This window comes from Aotus nancymaae, unplaced genomic scaffold (assembly GCF_030222135.1).
Source record: "Aotus nancymaae isolate 86718 unplaced genomic scaffold, 86718_ANA_hifiasm-v0.15.2.pri h1tg000014l, whole genome shotgun sequence".
Lineage (NCBI taxonomy): Eukaryota > Metazoa > Chordata > Mammalia > Primates > Aotidae > Aotus > Aotus nancymaae.
The window spans coordinates 122,732,254-122,751,246 of NW_026988425.1; the positions used below are offsets into that span (position 1 = coordinate 122,732,254).

At 40.2% G+C, this 18,993-nt stretch overlaps 1 protein-coding gene across 5 annotated transcripts in view; it reads right to left on the minus strand.

Annotated features, from left to right (window-relative positions):
* The window catches only part of TARS3 (threonyl-tRNA synthetase 3), a 63,919-nt gene that overhangs the window by 36,449 nt on the left and 8,477 nt on the right, over window positions 1–18,993 (minus strand). For 3 of the 5 annotated variants that reach the window (XM_064376309.1, XM_064376310.1, XM_064376311.1), the window contains exons 4-9: window positions 16,433–16,554; window positions 13,366–13,483; window positions 10,100–10,164; window positions 8,491–8,569; window positions 6,893–7,039; window positions 5,911–6,009 (exon numbers count right to left, since the gene is read on the minus strand). In XM_064376309.1, the coding sequence (XP_064232379.1) occupies window positions 5,911–6,009; window positions 6,893–7,039; window positions 8,491–8,569; window positions 10,100–10,164; window positions 13,366–13,483; window positions 16,433–16,554 (630 nt within the window). Of the gene's footprint in view, window positions 1–5,910; window positions 6,010–6,892; window positions 7,040–8,490; window positions 8,570–10,099; window positions 10,165–13,365; window positions 13,484–16,432; window positions 16,555–18,089; window positions 18,187–18,993 lie in introns of all 5 variants that reach the window. The other 2 variants (XM_064376312.1, XM_064376313.1) reach the window with 2 other exon arrangements.

The window sequence follows — 18,993 nt, forward strand, 5'->3', positions numbered from 1 at the left end:
CATATATTTAACCAATGATTCCTATTAAGTATTGAAAGAACTTCTACAAATCAATAATAAAAAGATAAACCTGATTTTTTAAATGGACAAAATACTTAAGAAGGCACTTCTTTCACACAAAAAAAGATTTTTTCACAAAAAAAAAACTCCAAAAAAAAAAAAAACCAGTAAACATAAGAAAGGGTTCTCAATGTCGTTATTCATCAGGGAAATATAAAATAAAACCACTATATCTACCAGAATAACATACTGATAACACCAAGGGCTGATGAGGATGCAGAGCAACTGGAATGCTCACATGTTTCTGGAAGGAATATTAAGTGGTTTGACCACATAAAAACTGTTCAGCATTTTCTCGAAGAGTTAATCATATACTACCACATGACCTAACAATTCTATTTATGGGTACATACCCAAAAGAAATGAGTACTTATGTACACCAAAGGTGTGTTCAAGACTGTTGATAGCAGCTTTATGTACAATAGCTCTAAACTGGAAATAATCTAAATGTACAACTACAAGATAATGAATAAACAGGTTGTACCATATCCATAGTACATGAAATAACTCAAAACAATACAAAAAGACCTATCATAGCTATCACAACATGGATGAATCTCAGATGTTAAGCCCAACAAAAGAAACACCAGAAACACAGCAGAAAATATTGTATGATTCCATTTATATGAAGTTTAAGACAAGGTTAAATTAGACTATGGTAACAGGATCAACATAGAGATTACCTCAGGTGGGAGAAAGGAGGCAAGAATCGACTAGGAAGTGACCCAAGAAGACCTTACGGGGGAATGGAAGTGATCTTTGTCTTGATTTGGATGGTGGTTGTGTAGATGTTCACATGTGTGAAAACTGATTGAGCTGCGTGCTTCAGATCTGGACATTTTAATCAATGTAACTTACACATCAATCAATAACCAACCCTGGCATGAGACTCTACCTGAATACAGTCATGTAAGGGACCCAATCCAAGAGCCAGCCAGATGAGCCTAAAATCTGGAACTATGAAAAACAGTAATGATGAAACGGCAGTTTCAAACTATTAATTTCTAAGATGCTTGGCTATGCTGCAAGAGCCATCCAGAACAGAATTTCAAACTGGATGTAGGTACTGCTATAACTAAGAAATAAAAATAAAATCTTAAGCTCCCCAACTGACTGAACAGACACCCTCTTGGCCAAGGGGACCCTAGAGAAACCTTAAAAACTGAGTTACTGGCAGTGACAGGAGGTTGGGCACACCTAATTATACCCACTCCCTCACTAACCACTATTAGGCTTTCTTTCCTAAGAGTTAAACAGAAACAAGCCCTTTCAAAAGACTTGCTCCACCACTGATTTACACAACTGACTAGCATTCCTTCCTGATAAGAGACCACTAATCATGTATTGGTTCTGGTTGGTTTACAAAAGCTGCACATGGGATGCCTCTGTGTCCTCCATTTGACCTTCTGGTTATAGAGCCCAATTTTAATGCATTAAGTCTCTACCCCAAAGTGAACAAGGGATGCATGCATGCATGTTTGCTTACTATGTATGTACATGTCCCCTCTTTGTGAATATTCATAACTTACAACCTGTTAAATATTTATACTTGGCCAACTTCATCAGCATAAATTCGTCTTACTTTTCCCTCCCTCTAAATGCATGCTTCTGGTTTCTGCCAGAAGCTATGCTTCCCAGCCTGCAGGATACCAGGCTGCAACCCCTCAAAAGAAATGAAGCTTGTAAGGTTTGTTCTCGCCAAGGATAAAACGAAGAAACTGAGGCCAGCACGAAAATAATCCAATGTGAAGGAATTTATTTAGGCTCCCGGATGAGGTTCTGCGGCCCGACAGGAGGGGCCAGAGAAGTCGCACGGACTCCTCTCAGGTACAGGGTTTTATAGGGAGTGAAGGAGTTCGACTGGTTGTGGGAGAGCAAGACTGTCACTGGGTAAGTTACAAGCCTTGACCTAAGACTTGGCTTGTTGTTGGTTGGAATTACTCAGCTGCTATTGGTTGTTAAGACTCGGCTGCCATTGGTTGTTAAGACTCAACTGCTATTGGTCAATAAGGCTTGACTGCTATTGGCTGACAAGAGGCTATGGTTGCAGCACCTTGTTTGCATACTGGGCTTTTTAAGGGAAGGTCAGGCTGTGCGGGCATGGGAGAAGGGAACATGCCTGAGCATGTCTGAGCTTGCCCGAGCTCATCCGGGCTTGTCCAGGCTTTTGAAAAAGAGGGGGGGGCGGGTGTGTGTCCGAGCTCCCGATGAGGCAACCAGCCTTACAAAGCTCTCCTTTCCAATTTTATGAACCTTATGATTCTTCAGTCGACCTAACAATAACTTAAAAGATGTAGCTTTGGGGACAGGTAGTGGGCAGAAGCTAAAAGGGATTCTTATTACGAGGCGCCAAAAACAGATGGTGGGTAACGCTGTCACCAGAGGTAACATGGAAAACAGAAAGAGTACCCAAAGAACCATGAACTTGGCTGGGGAGAAGTCCTGGCAGAATGTAGAAAGTGACAACCAATTTCTGGCTGCCTACAGTAAAATATAAGAAGAGAAGTATAAACCAAAGGTGAAACTAATTAACTTTTTGAGCCGAGTTTAGAGGAAATATAGTCACGAGGACCTGCTAGGTTCAAAAATAAAACCTTCTTTTCCTTAGACTGTCCCAAAAAAAGACTTACAAGGCTTCAGGACAAAGATCAAATTCAGATTATAATCATCAAAGCACAGCCTTAGGATAAAGGTCTTAAGGGTGGGGCTGTAAGACACTCTGTGAAGACCTCAAAATGATCTGTAAGTGCACCTAGTAAGGCTTCTAAAAGTCTTAGGAGTGTGCTTTGTAGACCCTCTCAGTTAAACACAAAGGCTTTGAAGACTGCAGTGTACTGTTGTCTCAGAGCAGCCTCCTAGGTAAAGCAAGATCTGTGTCCGAAAGATGTGGATGTGGCTTTTAACTAATCATGTTGATGATAAATTTATGTAAAGGGCCTCACAAAGTTTTTAAAGGAATTGTACTAGCTTAGAATTGAAAGACAGCACAAAATGAAATGAGGGCCTTGGACCACCCCCAGAATTTTACAGGAAGGTATCAGGTTGGGAATACTAAGAAAGCTACCCCAAAATACACATGGGCCACTTCTTATGGAAGAGAAAGGATATCTCAGAGGGCAGAATCACAGCCAGGCAGAACAAACCTGGATCTTGATCAAAGCGTATCTTTTGACCCTAGGGCAGTGATAACTGGTAAATACCAGAATTTCTACAGATGGTGACTACTGTGTGCCTCCTACTCTCCCCTACTCCTTTTTGAATGAGACGATCTACTGCATTATTTTCCTCTAGCACCATTTTATAATGTGGGGGAGATGGGAGAATAAGTGGCTGGTAGATAATTTGTGTCTTTAGTTCACAGGTCTTAAGATGTAGAGGAAATATACTTGATGATGCATTCCCAAGAAACTGCACCTGAGGAGCCTCATATGCATCTAGGCCTGATTCAGATAACATCTTACTGGATTTTTTTTTTTTTTAATGTGTGAATCTGATCCTGCCATTTTGATGCCAACTGGTTGTTTTGCCTGTTAGTTGATGCAGTTTCCTTACTGGATTTTTAAGCCAATGCAGTAATTGGATGAGACTTGGAATTATTTGTTACTCAAGAACAGAATACATTGGAGAGCAGAATGGACTTCCCTACAGTCCTATGGGGCTGAAAAGACACATATCTGCCAGACTGTCAATTGGAAACCCAAAAGGGTCATGGCCTAGAAACAGGAATCAAAAGTTGGTTGAATTTTATTAAAATGGAAGCCAGCCCTAACCCTGTGCAATCTCTGATTGAACTGAGTGATCAGTCTTTAATACTGGCAGGGGGTGAATGGTCCAGTGGGAAATAACATCATCTAGAGCCTCTATACTTGTATTAAATACAGTATCTGGTATATAATAAAACATTACTAGATATGGGAAGAGACATGACCATATAACAAAAAAACAATGGAAAAAAACAGCTGAGTTCCCTAACAGGTTTTAATTTTTGGTAAGGCCAATTCCTTCAGACAAGGGTACCTAGAAATTCAAAGTTCTCAGCATCGTCTGTGTCTGTCAAATATTCCCATTCCAAGACTCAGGGACCCATGCCTTCCCAACCAGTACCCTTACCTTCGAATAAGGGATCACTGGGTTTGTGTATTTAAATGCCTTTACAATTTGGTGACCCACACAATCAAGCCTGATCATCAGCCACGTCTGTCTTGCATCTATAAAAAAGAAGAGATCCCCTTAATGCCACCGTAAAGGCTTTCTGTTCATTCTTCATCTACTGTACTCCCAATTTGAGAGTACAGGGTGCCAGGGGCCATGCTGATTTTCCAGAAAAGACAGCACATCCAAATCAGCAGCTGTGGTGGTCATCACCACCTGCCTAAATCTAAATCTCTGATAATTTTCAGTGATTCTTCAAGTCTCTCCCCCTGCCCTCTGAACTCTTAACACTGCCTCACATTGGCCAGTCCCTACTGAAAGATATGTACCCCAAGTGATAGAATCCATAGAGGTCAGCCTCCAGGGGCACAGCACAAGAAGGAAAGGAAGGAGAACAAGACTAGTGAAGCAAACAGAGAATAACCAGCACAGGCTACATGCCATATATGCTTTTCTCAGAAAGTTACTCTAGAAAGTGATCCCCAAATGAGAACTAAAGATAAGCAAAGAAGAGATAGGTAGGGACCAGGAAACAGGACTCAGCATAGGAAGAGACATGAGGAAAATGGCCAAGATGATGAAAATAAGTCCTAAGACATCCGTTTCCAAGAATCTTAGTAGCAAGTTAATTCTGGAGTGAGAGGACCAAATTTGAAAAAAAATTTACTGAGCAATTACCTGAATCATTGCAAAATACATTGCAAGGAGATTTGTAGCTTTTTGAGAGAAATTTGAGGATGAATTAGTGGTAGGCACATAAAAAACTAAGTAAATGAAAAATTTAGGTAATGATTATAGTAAAGACAAAATGGTGCAAGAATGGAAATGTAATCCTAGTAGCCGACCTGGATCACCTCTGAACAGTATCTACACAGTCCTCACCATGTAAATACTAATGACTTTCCCATTTATGAACTTGTATTACAAGTAGATATTTACACTATTGGTTTTTTCCTCTTTCCTCTGGAGCTGCCAAATCACCTGGGAGTCAGGCTTTACACAAAGGGAAGCACCAGTGGCCCATGGACCAAATTTGGAGAAGCAATGCTTCACGGTTCAACATTCTGTGCCAGAGAAGACACTTTCTCCTTTCTTCTTTTTCACAGGGAGCACCACATTTAGTCTAATGCTTGCCTTTATATCTACACGCTTTAGAAACTTATATGGACAAAAAGTGAATTTTATGAAATCTAGGAATGTATTCGGAGAAAACAGAAATTATCTCCATGTTGTTATTAGAAGGTACAATCTGTTATCTCACTTTTTTTTTTTTTTTTTGAGACAGAGTCTTGCTCTATCACCCAGGCTGGAGTGCAGTGGCATGATCCCAACTCACTGCAACCTCTGCCTCCCAGGTTCAAGCAATTGTCCTGCCTCACCCTCCTGAGTAGCTGGGTTTACAGGAGTGCACCACCATACTCAGCTAATTTTTATATTTTTAGTAGAAACGGGGTTTCAACATGTTGGCCAGGCTGGTCTTGAACTCCTGAATTCAAGTGATCTGCCCACCTCAGCCTCCCAAAGTGCTGGAATTACAGGCGTGTACCACCGCGCCCAGCCAGTATCTCACTTTTAACCTCAAACTTCTTATTAACATTACCAAAGTAAAATTAGTGGAGATGTTTGACCATTTTATTACGAGAGAAAATAGTAAAATGTAAACTGGAATTGAATAAGAATAAAATAAAGTCAACTTACTCGTATGAAATCCACAAGTGTATTATAAATGAAGGCTCCTCTGGGAAGGAAAAAACAGCTTCCAGGACTCAAATCATGGAAAAAGAAAAGTTCCTGTTCCTAGATTGAAACAATAATTGCATTTCAAATGTCATCTGTTGTGGCTTAATATTTACTGCACACACATGATATGCTGGGAATAAAACACATAATAATCAGTTACTTCCATCTTCTCTAGTAATAGACATTCCAAGGCCATTCAATACTTATATCTAAATATATGTAATAGCATAGTAAAATTTCCATTCATATTTATGGCGAGTTAGCTTTGAACTTAGCTTTATGTCACCGTCTGCTATTTTCTGGTAATTTTTTTACTTGGCACACTTGGAGTATGGCACTCATGGGGAGACAACATGTAACAAAGACCAAAAAGTTCACTGCAGGAGGCGGGCTTTAGGTGATGATGATGATCATCATGGCTGTCACTTACTGAGAACCTGCCCCGTACCACGCACCATCATCAGGTATCCATCTTCACATCTACCCTGCAAGGCTACCCAGCAAGGAAAACGAGGACATAGAGCTTCATAGGTGAACACCTTGCCCATCATCTAACACAGCTAGTGAGTGCAAGAAGGACTGGGCCTAAAGCTCAGGCCTAGCTGCTTTCCAATCTCATTTTTTCCTTCTACACGCTGCTCTGTTTCACAGATACAACGGATGTATTGAGTGCACAGAATATAAAAAAACACTTTATTTTTATATCATGACAAAAATAACAGAAGGGTGTAATTTTTATAATTTAATATAAGATACAGGAGAAAGAGGTTAGAAGATATCTGGGGTATTAGAATGAAAGAATTCTGCAGCAGACTGTGAGTGCCAGCAAAACAGATAGGAGAGAAGAAGAGAAATCTTATTTTTAAAGCAACTGAGTTTTATGAGACAGAAATGTTGGCTTGCGACTACATCTCCCTAGTGATTAAGATGTGGGGCATACCTTCCCAAGCTTCCTGTGATCTCTGTTCTTTGCTTCCTCTTGGAACTTTTCCCAGTTTCTCATCATCTTGTTATCAGGGAAGGATATTCCATAGATCCTCTGCAGCGTTTCCATTTCAGGATTGCCCTCCCAATATGTTGAAGAATTCTAAATATCAAACAATTTTGGTAAATATATCAAACATTCTATTGTAAGTAAAACTGCTCTTAAATATGAATGCAATTTTCCACTATAACATCAACAAAGCAGACCGGCACAGTGGCTCATGCCTATAACCCCAGCACTTTGGGAGGCCAAGGTGGTAAGATCATTTGAGCTCAGGAGTTTAAGACCAGCCTGGACAACATGGCAAAACCATCTCTACAGAAAATACAAAAATTAGCCAGGCATGATGGTACATGCCTGTATTCCCAGCTACCTGGGGGACTAAGGCAAGAGGATTGCCTGAGGACAGAAGGTTGAGGCTGCAGTGAGCAGTGTTTGTGCCACTGCACTCCAGCCTGGGTGACAAAGCAAGACCTTGTCTCAAAATCAAACAAACAAACAAAATCAACAAAGCTTACTTACAGAAGACCTTTTATAGTGCTGGGAACAATATTAAAATGGATTCTAACTAAACCTTCCTAGCCCAAATTATATATTAATCAGTAAATTATGTTTAGTCTGCTACGGATTCTAGGAATGACAGTGAGAGCGCATAGAAAGGAGGGAAGGCTAAGCAGCAATCATGATCCCCAAGGACAGGGCAGAATACAAGGTAGGTGCAGGGAAGTAAACGTTGGTCTTGCTGACCTACGGTCAATGATTAAGAACAGTGCCACTAGCCAGCCCCTCATTTTACCTGTAAGAAAACCAAAGCCCAGAAAGGCTGGGACTGCCAAGTCAGTCCTGTGCCTCCTAAATCCCAGAGCAACGTTTTCTCCATTACACCATCATATCTGCTTCTGCTGTTTTCTTTTTTTGGCAGTACATTACTTTCACATGCAGACAAATATTCTTGCTCACTTCAGGGCAATTCAAGAAAACCACAGTATACAGAACAATGTTTTAAAATAGCATATGAAAAAGGCCAGGTGCAGTGGTTTACACCTACAATCCCAGCACATCAGAAGGCCGAGGCAGGCGGATCACCTGAGGTCAAAAGTTCGAGACCAGCCTGACCAACATGGCGAAACCCCATCTCAACTAAAAATACAAAAATTAGCCAGGCGTGGTGACTGTAATCCCAGCTACTCGGGAGACTGAGGCAGGAGAATCGCCTGGATCTGGGAGGCGGAGGTTGCAGTGTGCCAAGATCACACCACTACACTCCAGCCTGGGCAACAGAGCAAGACTCCATCTCAGAAAAATAAATAAATAAATAAAATAGAATACTGTATGAAAGAAATGTTATAACACTCGCAATAAGGTAAAATGATAAACAAAAGCTACCTATAGTGTTCTAATTATCAAAATTCTAAATGATTTCATTAGTTTTAGTCAAATAAGAATGAAATATTTTAAAATCCGATGTTCAGACTACAAAAGATAGGATTCAAATCCCTTAATATCTAGTGCACCTTAAGTTTGCTATATTAAAAAAAAAAATCAATCCTTACCTTAAAAATTTTGATGGTTTTAATTTTTCCAGTGTGTCTTACATGTGGACCTTTGCAAAGGTCAATTAATGGACCGCACCTATAACGAAATATTTAAGACATGCTCAAGCACAGTTACAGTTTTTTGGACTATTCATGATAAGCCATAATATCCTATATTTTAGGTAGAGTTTCACTTATTTATATGTGGCAAGGCCATTTTTAATTTAGGGTGAAGGAGAGAGGCAATTCATTTAGCCTTAGAGTCCAATCTGCCCTCTAGATTCAAAAACCACAGAACATATTCTGAAAGAAACTATGCAATTCACTGATTAGAAACTTAAAAATTACAACAAATACAAAAAGGGACTGGCTTATAGCCTGGCAAACACAAAAATGTCATCTCTTTCAATGGCCAGTCTTTGTGTATTGTTCTCTAGGGAGAGAGCTTCTAAGTAAAACTCAGATGAAAGGAAGGAATGCCGAATTAGCACGAAAGCCTTCAATACTCTAACCTTTAAATAGAAAGCCACAAAAGCTTTAACGTTTTTTCAAAAATTAAATACAAGTCATTCAAATTGGAAAACTACAAAAAGTGTCAATGTTTACCTAAGTATGGTTCTAAACTCCAACAACTCAAGCATTAGAAGCCAGAAATTTAAAACTTAGCCCGTTTCCTATATTTTCATTTATTTTTAAATTTTAAAATGGTTATACCAACATTTATTTGAATTATAAACAAATAAGAAAACTTTATGAGGTCATTGGATAATACCAAAAAAGATAAACATGGCATTCCACATCAATATCAAATGGCACTGAGTTCATATTATAATTTAAGGAATGCACTGTGCCTAGCTTTGCACAAAGGGGATACGACTTTACTTACAGTACAATTAAACCAGAGAACCGTAAGTCCTTGACTGTGGAAAATAAGAACCCCGAGGGAGAATAAATAAATACCAGGTCTTCTAAGCTGGTACTGTGAGGGTCCCAGCAGCACCCAGATGGCCGGAATACACAGAAAGGGGAATAGCAATTACATATAAGGCGTATAAACACAGATAAATAAAAAGGAATTCAGGAACCTGAGGTTAAACTAACAGAACTAAGTGATTCTGGTATTAATTTCACTTGCCTCCTCTTACATTTGATTCTGCCTTTGTTTCCCAGTATTTTCTTTTGGTCTTATCATGAATTTGCTGCTAACGCATGAAGGTTGCTACACTTGGACTCTGGACAATGGGGCAGACTTTTCTACACCTGGACACTGGAGAGTAAGTATGAAGCAGAGAATCACTGGTAAGGAGATGCCCTGGAATGGCCCCCGTTCTGAATAATATGGAAGGATGGAATGGAAACTCCTTTCCCAACAGTATCACCCACATGGAGAAAAATCCTGTTATAGCTGACACCCAGAAAATAAAATATGGGTCTCAGTACCATCCTGATTACTAAAACAAAGAAAATAATTTCTCTTTAGTGAAAACATTTTGAAGATCCTAACTAAAGTATAATATAAACTACACAACTTGAAAAATAGAACTCCAACCAGAGAACAAACTCTGCCTCTACTGCTAACACCTTCAAGTTTACTACTGAGCAGTGTTTAACAAGTGTGAACACAAACCTGTACACAGTGGTAGATGCGGTGTTAACCTTCTCATTCAGAATGCGGCATTTAAATTTATTGTACTACAAAGAAAAACATATTTACACATTACACAAAATGTTTAAATGAAGAAAAAACTCTACTTTTTTCAAGAAACATTGAAAGGGCATCTACTGATGTTCTAGGTGCTAAGACACAAGGTATACGAACAGCTCACAGCCTTGAGCTATCCCGTCCAGCAAGGAGGACACAAGCCACGTGGCTACCGGGCATTTCAAATGCCACTAATTTGCTTTTTGTTTTTTGGGTTTTTTTTTTTTTTTTTGAGGCAGTCTCACTCCCTCACCCAGGCTAGAGTACAGTAGTGCCATCTCGGCTCACTGCAATGTCCGCCTCCCAGCTTCAAGTGATTCTGCCTCAGCCTCCCAAGTAGTTGGGATTACAGGCACATACCATCACACCTGGCTAATTTTTTATTTTTAGTAGAGACAGGATTTCACTATGTTGGTCGGGCTGGTCTCAAACTCCTGACCTCAAGTAATCCGCCTGCCTCAGCCTCCCAAAGTGCTGGGATTACAGGTGCAAGCCACTGCACCTGGCCTCAAATGCCACTAATTTGAAAGAAGGTATGCAGAAAGTATAAAACACACTGGGCTTTGGAAGTATAATATTGTGAAAAGAAGAATAAAATCATTCATTAATCATTCTTTATACTGGCTACAGTTAAAATGATACTTTTTATATATTGGGTTAAAAATTTTGTTAAAATTAATTGCAACTTTCTTTTACTTTGAAAATGTAGCTGCCATAAAATTTAAGGTTACACACATGACTCAGATTTGTGGATTCCATTATGTTCCTATTGGACAGTACTGTTCTAGAAAATCTGACTTTAACTACATTAAATAAATCAATAAAATTCTGATAAGGACACAGCTATATTGTTAATTTGTATAAAAACAAAAGCAAAGTTTATAGTAATGACGATGCATTTATAAAACTAAGGGTTTTTTTCCTTTTCCTTTCTTTTCTGCTTTCATCTCTATTATCATAATATCCAAGGCACTTTATATTAAATAACTGCTTAAAGGAGGTAGTTGTTAGGAGAAAAACCCATATCTGTATGATTTAACCATTTTATATCTATATATTCACATCAAATCATTTTCCTTAACAAAGATTAACTGTGTTTAGTTCTTAAAAGTAGCTGCAAAAAAGGCAACCCACAGAATTTTTAAAAACTTTGCAAACCACGTATCTGTTAAGAAATGGATAGTCAGAATATATCAAGAACTCTTATAACTCAAATACAAAAAACCTGATTCAATAATGGGCAAAAGGCTGGGTGCAGTGGCTCACGCCTGTAATTTCAGCACTTTGGAAGGACGAAGCAGATGGATGACAAGGTCAGGAGTTTGAGACCAGCCTTACCAACATGGTGAAATCCTGTTTCTACTAAAAATACAAAAATTAGCCAGGTATGGTGGTGTGCACCTGTAATCCCAGCTACTCAGGAAGCTGAGGCAGGAGAAGTGCTCAAATCCAGGAGGCAGAGGTTGCAGTGAGCCAAGACCACACCACTGCACTCCAGCCTGGGCAACAGAATGAGACTCCATCTAAAAATAATAATAATGATAACAATAGGCAAAAGACCTGAATAGACATTTCTCCAAAGATATTTCTTCAAGAAAATACCCAAATGGCCAATAAGCACATCAAGATGCTCAACATTACTACTAAGTCATTAGAGAAATGCAAATCAAACCAAAACCCCAGTAAGATACCACTTCACAACCATTAGGATGTCTATGAAAAAAATAAATAAAACAAATGTTGGCAAGGATGTGGAAAACCTGGAACCCTTGTGCATCACTGGCAGAACTGTAAAATGGTACAGCCACTGCATCAAATGGTATGGCAAGTTCTCAAAAACTGAAAAGCAGAATTGCCATAGGATCCAGCAATTCCACTTCTAAGTATATTCCCAAAAGAAGTAAAGCAGAGACTCAAACAGAACTTTACACACCAGGTTCACAGAGGCATTGTTCACAATAGTAGCCAAAGGTAGAAGCAACCCAAGTGTCTATAGATGGATGAATAAATAAGCAAAATGTGGTCTATCCATACAATGGAATATTATGCAACCTTATAAAGGAAGGAGATTCTGACACATCCTAAAACATGGATGAATCTTGAGGACATTTTGCTGAGTGAAACAAGCCAGTCACAAAAGGACAAATATTGTCATGATTCCACTAATATGAAGTGCCTAGAGGTTTGACAACATTGATGGTGCTGGTTTGACAACATTGTAAATGTACTTAATGTCACAGAACTGTATACTTAAAAATGATTAAATAGTAAATTTTATATGTTATATATTTTACTGCACAAAAAAGAGTAACTGCAACTTTTTACCAAAACCCACTCTATTTTTTTATTCAAACCCACAAAAATAATAATACTGTGTTTTAAAAATGTATGTTTTTGGCTGGGCATGATGGTTCACACCTGTAATCCCAGCACTTTGGGAGGCTGAGGCAGGTAGATCACTTGAGGTCAGGAATTCAAGACCAGCTTGGCCAACATGGCAAAACTTCATTTCTACTAAAAAGACACAAAAATTGGCCAGGCATGGTGGTGCATGACTGTAGTCCCAGCTGAGGGATTGAGGCAAGAGAATTGCTTGAACCCAGGAGGCAGAAGATGCAGTGAGTTGAGACAGTGCCACTGCACTCCATCCTGGGAGACAGAGTGGGACTCCATCTAAAAAAAACAAAAAAAAACAAACAAAATGTATCTTTTCTCCAATATGTATGTGTTAAAATAGAAAACCAGGAATATATTTTAGTACATTGGTCAAAAAAATAGAGAGAGAAAGTTACTGTTTTACACAGGTTACTCTAAGTTAAAATTTGAAAAAAAAAAGTTAACAGAAAACTCCCAAAGAAAAGAGAAAAAGGCAGCATTTTATATGGGATTATATATATTATGGAATTTAGGAACCAGATATCATAGTACTCAGAATTAATTAATCAGATTTATAAACAAACATATGAAAATTATTTGCCTGGCCCTTTACCTGCCTAGTTTGCCCTCAGATTTCAGGAAATAGACGGAGAGGGAAATATCACATCAAGCAACTGGTAACAACCTCACAGTAGCTTAACAGAATTAGAACAATTGGGTGAGCAACAGCTAACTATTTGGGGGAAGGTGGTGAAGCTAGTCTACACCGATTTTTAATACTCCTAGTAAGCAGTTTGAGAGTTTCCCAAAGTTACCTTAAACATTTCCAGGAGGAATTCCTTGCTGACTTCTAGTCTTTCAAAAGGTTGCTTTTCTTTTATGATGGCTTTACAGATGTTCTCCAGGGCAGACAATTCTGTGCTGGACATTGCTCTAAAAGGAAAAGCACAGAATCGACATCGACCTTCCGGACATGACGCATTCCCTCTTTCCTTTGTCCTGACACCATCAGTGACGCATTTTCTAACTTGAATCTGGTGTCTTATTGTTCCTGGACTTCAGAAAGTCAAACTTCATACAGTTGCTACTCCTGGGTCTCAAAGAGGGAGACGGGGGCATCAACAGCTGCCACAACCTGCCTCATTTCTCCTCCATTGCAAGGTGAGCAGGAAACCCTGCTAGAAGACACCAGGTGAAGTGTGAGCTCCTTGAGGCCTGTTCTTGTGTGCCGTCTTCTTTATCCTTCACACGTTTTGGTTTTGCTCAGGAGCCAGAAGGAGTGCTCATCATGTCCCTGCCCTCACTGGCCATGGAACCAAGGCTGGGAAAGGTGTGTACTGCAGAGTTGTGGTACTCCAGCAGCACTCAGTCTCCACTATGCATGGACTGACTTCCTTTCAGTCTCCCCCTAGTCAGTTCTCACTCCCTCCTGCCACACTGGCTTCCTTGCTACTCCTCAAACAAGCCACTCATATCCCCACCCCAGGACAGTCCCTCAGAGGCCTGGAACCTTCTCCCTGCAGATGTCATAAGTACCCCCATCCTCAGGGCTTGCTCCATCTCTCCACTCCATTGTCTGCATCAATGGCACTTGCCCCTTCCCGCCCACCTGGCTGTCATGGCACACACCTCCCACACCTGGCTGACATTCCTATGCTCATCACCACCTGGCAACAGATGGCTGCTCATGCATTTGCTATCTTCCCCCAAACAGACTGTTAGCGCCATAAGGACAGACTGATTCCTTCACTGCTGAATCACCAACATGAAGCACAGAGCACACAGCAGGCAACAAAAACATCTTGTTGAACGAAAACTGGTAACAAGAGATGACCTGGATGTGATACTGTGATACACTAAGAAACATATATTTGGTCTTCGTCCAAGTTTCTGGCACAGGGTTTTTAAGATCCTAAAATCTCTGGAGTGATATGAGTGTCTTGTGTGTGCTAATGAAACGACTGATGGCTAGGTCCCCTAGGTAGCTTCAGAATGGGAACTGGTCACCAGAAAGACCAAGGCATGATTAAAGGGTTGGGACTTTCAGTGCCCCCACCTGCCTCCTTCAGGGAGAGAAGAAGGGTTAGAGATAGGATTATCACCAATGGTCAATGATTTAATCAATTGTGCCTCTATAATGAAACCTCCATAAAAATCCCTAAACAACGAGATTCAGAGAGCTTCCAGGTTATTGAACACATCCAGGTGTTTGGGGCATGGCACCCAGAGATGCATGAAATCTCTGTGCCCCCTCCCACACACCTCACCATAATCATCTCTTCCATCAGGCTGTTCATCTCTATCCTTTGTAACATCCATTATAGTAAACCAGTAAGGTAAGTAAACTGCCTCGAATTCTGTGAGCTATTCTAGCAAATTATTGAACCCAATGATGGGGTCATGGGAACTCCCGATTTGTAGCCTGTAGGTCAAAAGCATGGAAGGCCCAGACTTCCAGCTGGTATCTGAATTGGGGGCAGTCTTGTGAGACTGAGCCGTTGCCCTGGGTGACTAGCACTAATTCAGGGTAGTGTCAGAATTGAGTTGAATCATTAGACACCGAGTTGGTATCCAGAGAGTTGGAGCCTAGCTGTTGATGTAGAAAAAAACCCACACCTTTGAGATCAGAAGTGTTGTAGGTAAACAGTTCATGGTTGTGAGTAACAGTGGTTCAGTCTGTAAGTAGCAGCTACAGAGCGTCGGGTGCTTGGTTGGGGAGGTCATTAAGCATCTCGCTGGAGAAGGTAAAGACAAAATGCATCATAGTTATCCAGGCCAGAGATGTCATAGGGCTAAGTTAAGGAAGAAGTGAGAAGGAGATGGGGGCAGGAGAACTATTTAGGAGATAGAATTGGACTAAACAGCTGGATGGCGGGTTGGTGGTGAGGAGTAGGGAGGAAGTAGAAGGATCAGAGGTTTCAGTTTTGGCAGCTGGAGGTACCCTTAAGAGCTATGAGGAATTCAGGGCAGGAGGTGGACAGGGCAGGCTGTTTTCTAATGAGTCAAGCACAGGTCTATGGAATGTGAGGCTCTGTGAACCATCCCTGTCTGGCATTCAACTGTGTGAGATGTTTGGCTAAGGTTAATGGTGCCCTTGATTATCGTGGTGTGAATTAAACTAACTTCTCTCCAGGAATTAAGCTTTCAATTCTGGTCTTAATTAATACCATGCTCTAGCAAGTCCCAGATTAGATAAATAGCATATCATATTCTTCTGGGGATAAAAAAGAAAACAATTTTAGAGGTGTCTCTTGAATCTAAACTAGAGTTAACTAAAACTAATTTTTATTTTAAAATTAAAATGGTTTAGACCATTTCTAAACTAAAAAATAATTTTCAAAATTGGTCAACCAATGTATAATCATATTATGCAATACAGCTGACCCTTAAACAACAAAGGCTGGAACTACATGGATCCACTTACATGTGGATTTTCTTCTGCCTCTGCCACCCCTGAGACAGCAAGACCAACCCCTCTACTTCCTCACCAGCCTACTCAACATGAAGATGAAGAGCTTTATGATGATCCACTTCCACCAACTGAATGGTAAATATATTTCCTCTTCCTTATGATTTTCTTAAAAATCTCTGTTCTCTAGCTTATTTTAAGAATATAGTATATAATACACATAACATACAAAGTATGTGGTACTCAACTGTTTATGTTTTCATTAAGGCTTCTAGCTAACAACAGAATATTAGTAGTTAAGTTTAGGGGGGAGTCACAAGTTGCGCTCGGATTTTCAACTGCACGGGTGCCAGTGCCCATAACCCCACATTATGTAAGGCCCAACAGTATATAGTTACAAAGCTAGTATGTAACCACTACAAAACAATAAAACGGAAACACATGCATTCAGAAGCCGGTGTTCAGTGTGTTACCTGTCTTCAATGAACATGTCATAATAAAATCCATTTTCAATGGGCGGACCGTAGCACAGGTGGCCTCCATAGTAAAGCTCCATGGCCTCCCCGAGAATGTGAGCACTGGAGTGCCAGTACACCTGCATGGCATGGACAGAGAGGCCATTAGTACCAAAAGTATGACATGGAAAATTGCTAGTAAAATGATATAAACAAGTAGAAAATTTTAAGGAGATAAATGGCAAGACCAAGGGCAGCAACAATCAATTTGAAAGGAAAATCTTCAATGCCCACTTAGAAGAGAATGCTCTCTGAGCCCTCCTTAAATTCCACCAGAGCCACTTGCTCAGTGCCAGTGTAAAGCTGCTCTGCTGAGAGCGGCAGCTAAAGCTTGGCTACAACCCTATTTCCTCTGTGCATGTCAGTCACAAGGATGAACACCGAGCGAAGCAGCTGCGTGCGAACCTGACTGAAGCCAAGTGGGAGGAAGACTGAGGAGTGCCAGATGCCACCTCTCTTCCTTTTTCTCCAAGAGCACCCTCTCTGAGCTGGACACAGAGCACTGAAGTGTTCATGACACCACTAGAGTTAACAAGATTTTGCATCTCCACAGCAGTCTTCACGTGCTGAAGAGCATGTGACTGCGGAAGTTTGAAAGATGGCTCAGGAAGAAAAAAAGTGTTGTCAGGGAATGTCTGCCGGCTGCCTGAGACCCCTGAGAAGTGTGTATACATGGGTTAATTAACCACAGTCCAAAGCCTGGTTGTCAGTCCTCCAAGTTCAAAAAGTTGATATGGTTTTGAGCTCCCAAGGAATTCATTTTAGTTTATGGATAAAATGAAACTAATCAAAGTCCCCAAATAAATATAGGTACCAAAGGAGTAAGATAATCAAGTCATCTGTCGGCAATTTCCTTCCTTTTATTAAATAGAAAGGAAATTACAATTAAAAGCTGTTTGATAAAATGAATCAGAGCAGAAGTAGTTAGATGATGGAGCAGTTATATAGCCCACAGCAATAGGCTGGGATATGATTTGCAGACAGACCCAGAGAGTCAGTCCTTAGGGCAGAGCACTTCTCCTCTGGATGCTGCTAGGATGGCAGGCTGACTGCTAGCATCAGCCCGAATCTCCCACTGTGTTATGTGCTGAGGATACAATAATGAAACAAGCAGACACAGTGACGGCCCCCATACAGTTACAGCCTATTGGGGAAGACACGGGCAATGAACAAACCTGGAAGTGCATAATTATAAGATGTGAAGGGTATTTAAAATGAGGTGAAAAGTGCTCTATAATAAAGAAAAATGGTGAGCATCCTACATTCACAGGGATTCAGGAAGGCTTGTGTGCCTAACACGTAGGGGATGGGACAAAGCATAGCTTGAGAAAGGAAGGGCCTGAGACCATGCAGGCCTTGGGGAGGAGTTTGCATTTTACTCCAAATGCAATGGGATGCATTCAGGGGTTTTAAGCAAAAAATGATTAAATTTACATTTGCCACACATCATTTGATAGCTCAATGGGAATGGATTTTGAGGACCAAAACAGCAAGTAGGCAGTTTCTTGGGTACTGTTCTAACAAGGTGAGTGCAGATTCTCAGGCAGTGGCAATGGAGAGAGAGAGAAGTGGACAGATTCTAGATATGTCAGGAAGTAAAATCTACTGGGCTTACCCCTCACTGGAGAGTAGAGCTGAGGGATGGGGTAATCACACATAACCTCCAAGGTTCTAGGTTGAGAAACTGGAGATGTGGTGGAGTAGTGCACTGACTTAGGCAAAGAGGGAAGAAATACGTTTTGGGGTTAAAATAAAAAATTTCATGTTGAATGTACTGAAAATTCTTGTACAATATCTAAGTGCAGATATCACATAGGCAGTAGTGCATAAAAACTGAGGCATGGCTAGCTATAGCTGGAGAGTTGTGATTTCAGTCTATAGTACTGAACTTTCTGAAAATCACTTTTAAACATGGTTTTATTAATAGTGTACTGTTTAGATATTTAATGGTTATACTTTGCATGTTTTAAACAAAATTATAATATGGTTCTTATAGTTTAGATTAAGAAATTTAGCATAAGCCTTGCAATTACTGTAAACTAAGCTAATCGTAAATTAGGTTTTATGGAGATAATGGAGCTTGAAGGGTGACTGCAATGTTAAGGGGACAATGTACGTCAGAAATCACATCACATGTATATGTGAAAATGTGATATTTGCTTTATAGAAAATTATATTAAGCATTTAAGAATATTTGAGTCTTGTAATTTCTTCCAATTCTCCTGTACATGTTAAATTATAAAGCAGACTCATTTTTAACAGCCTATTAAAACACACATTGATTTAATAACCAAAGCATTCTAACTTAAGGAAACGATTATTGTAAGAAATGATAAGGCTTGGCACGGTGGCTCACACCTGTAATCCTAGCATTTTGGGAGGCCGAGGCAAGCATATTGCTTGCGCCCAGGAGTTTGAGACCAGCCCGGGCAACATGGCAAAACCCTGTCTCTACAGAAAATACAAAAAATTAGCTGAGTATGGTGGAGCACACCTGTAGGCCCAGATAGCTGGGACAG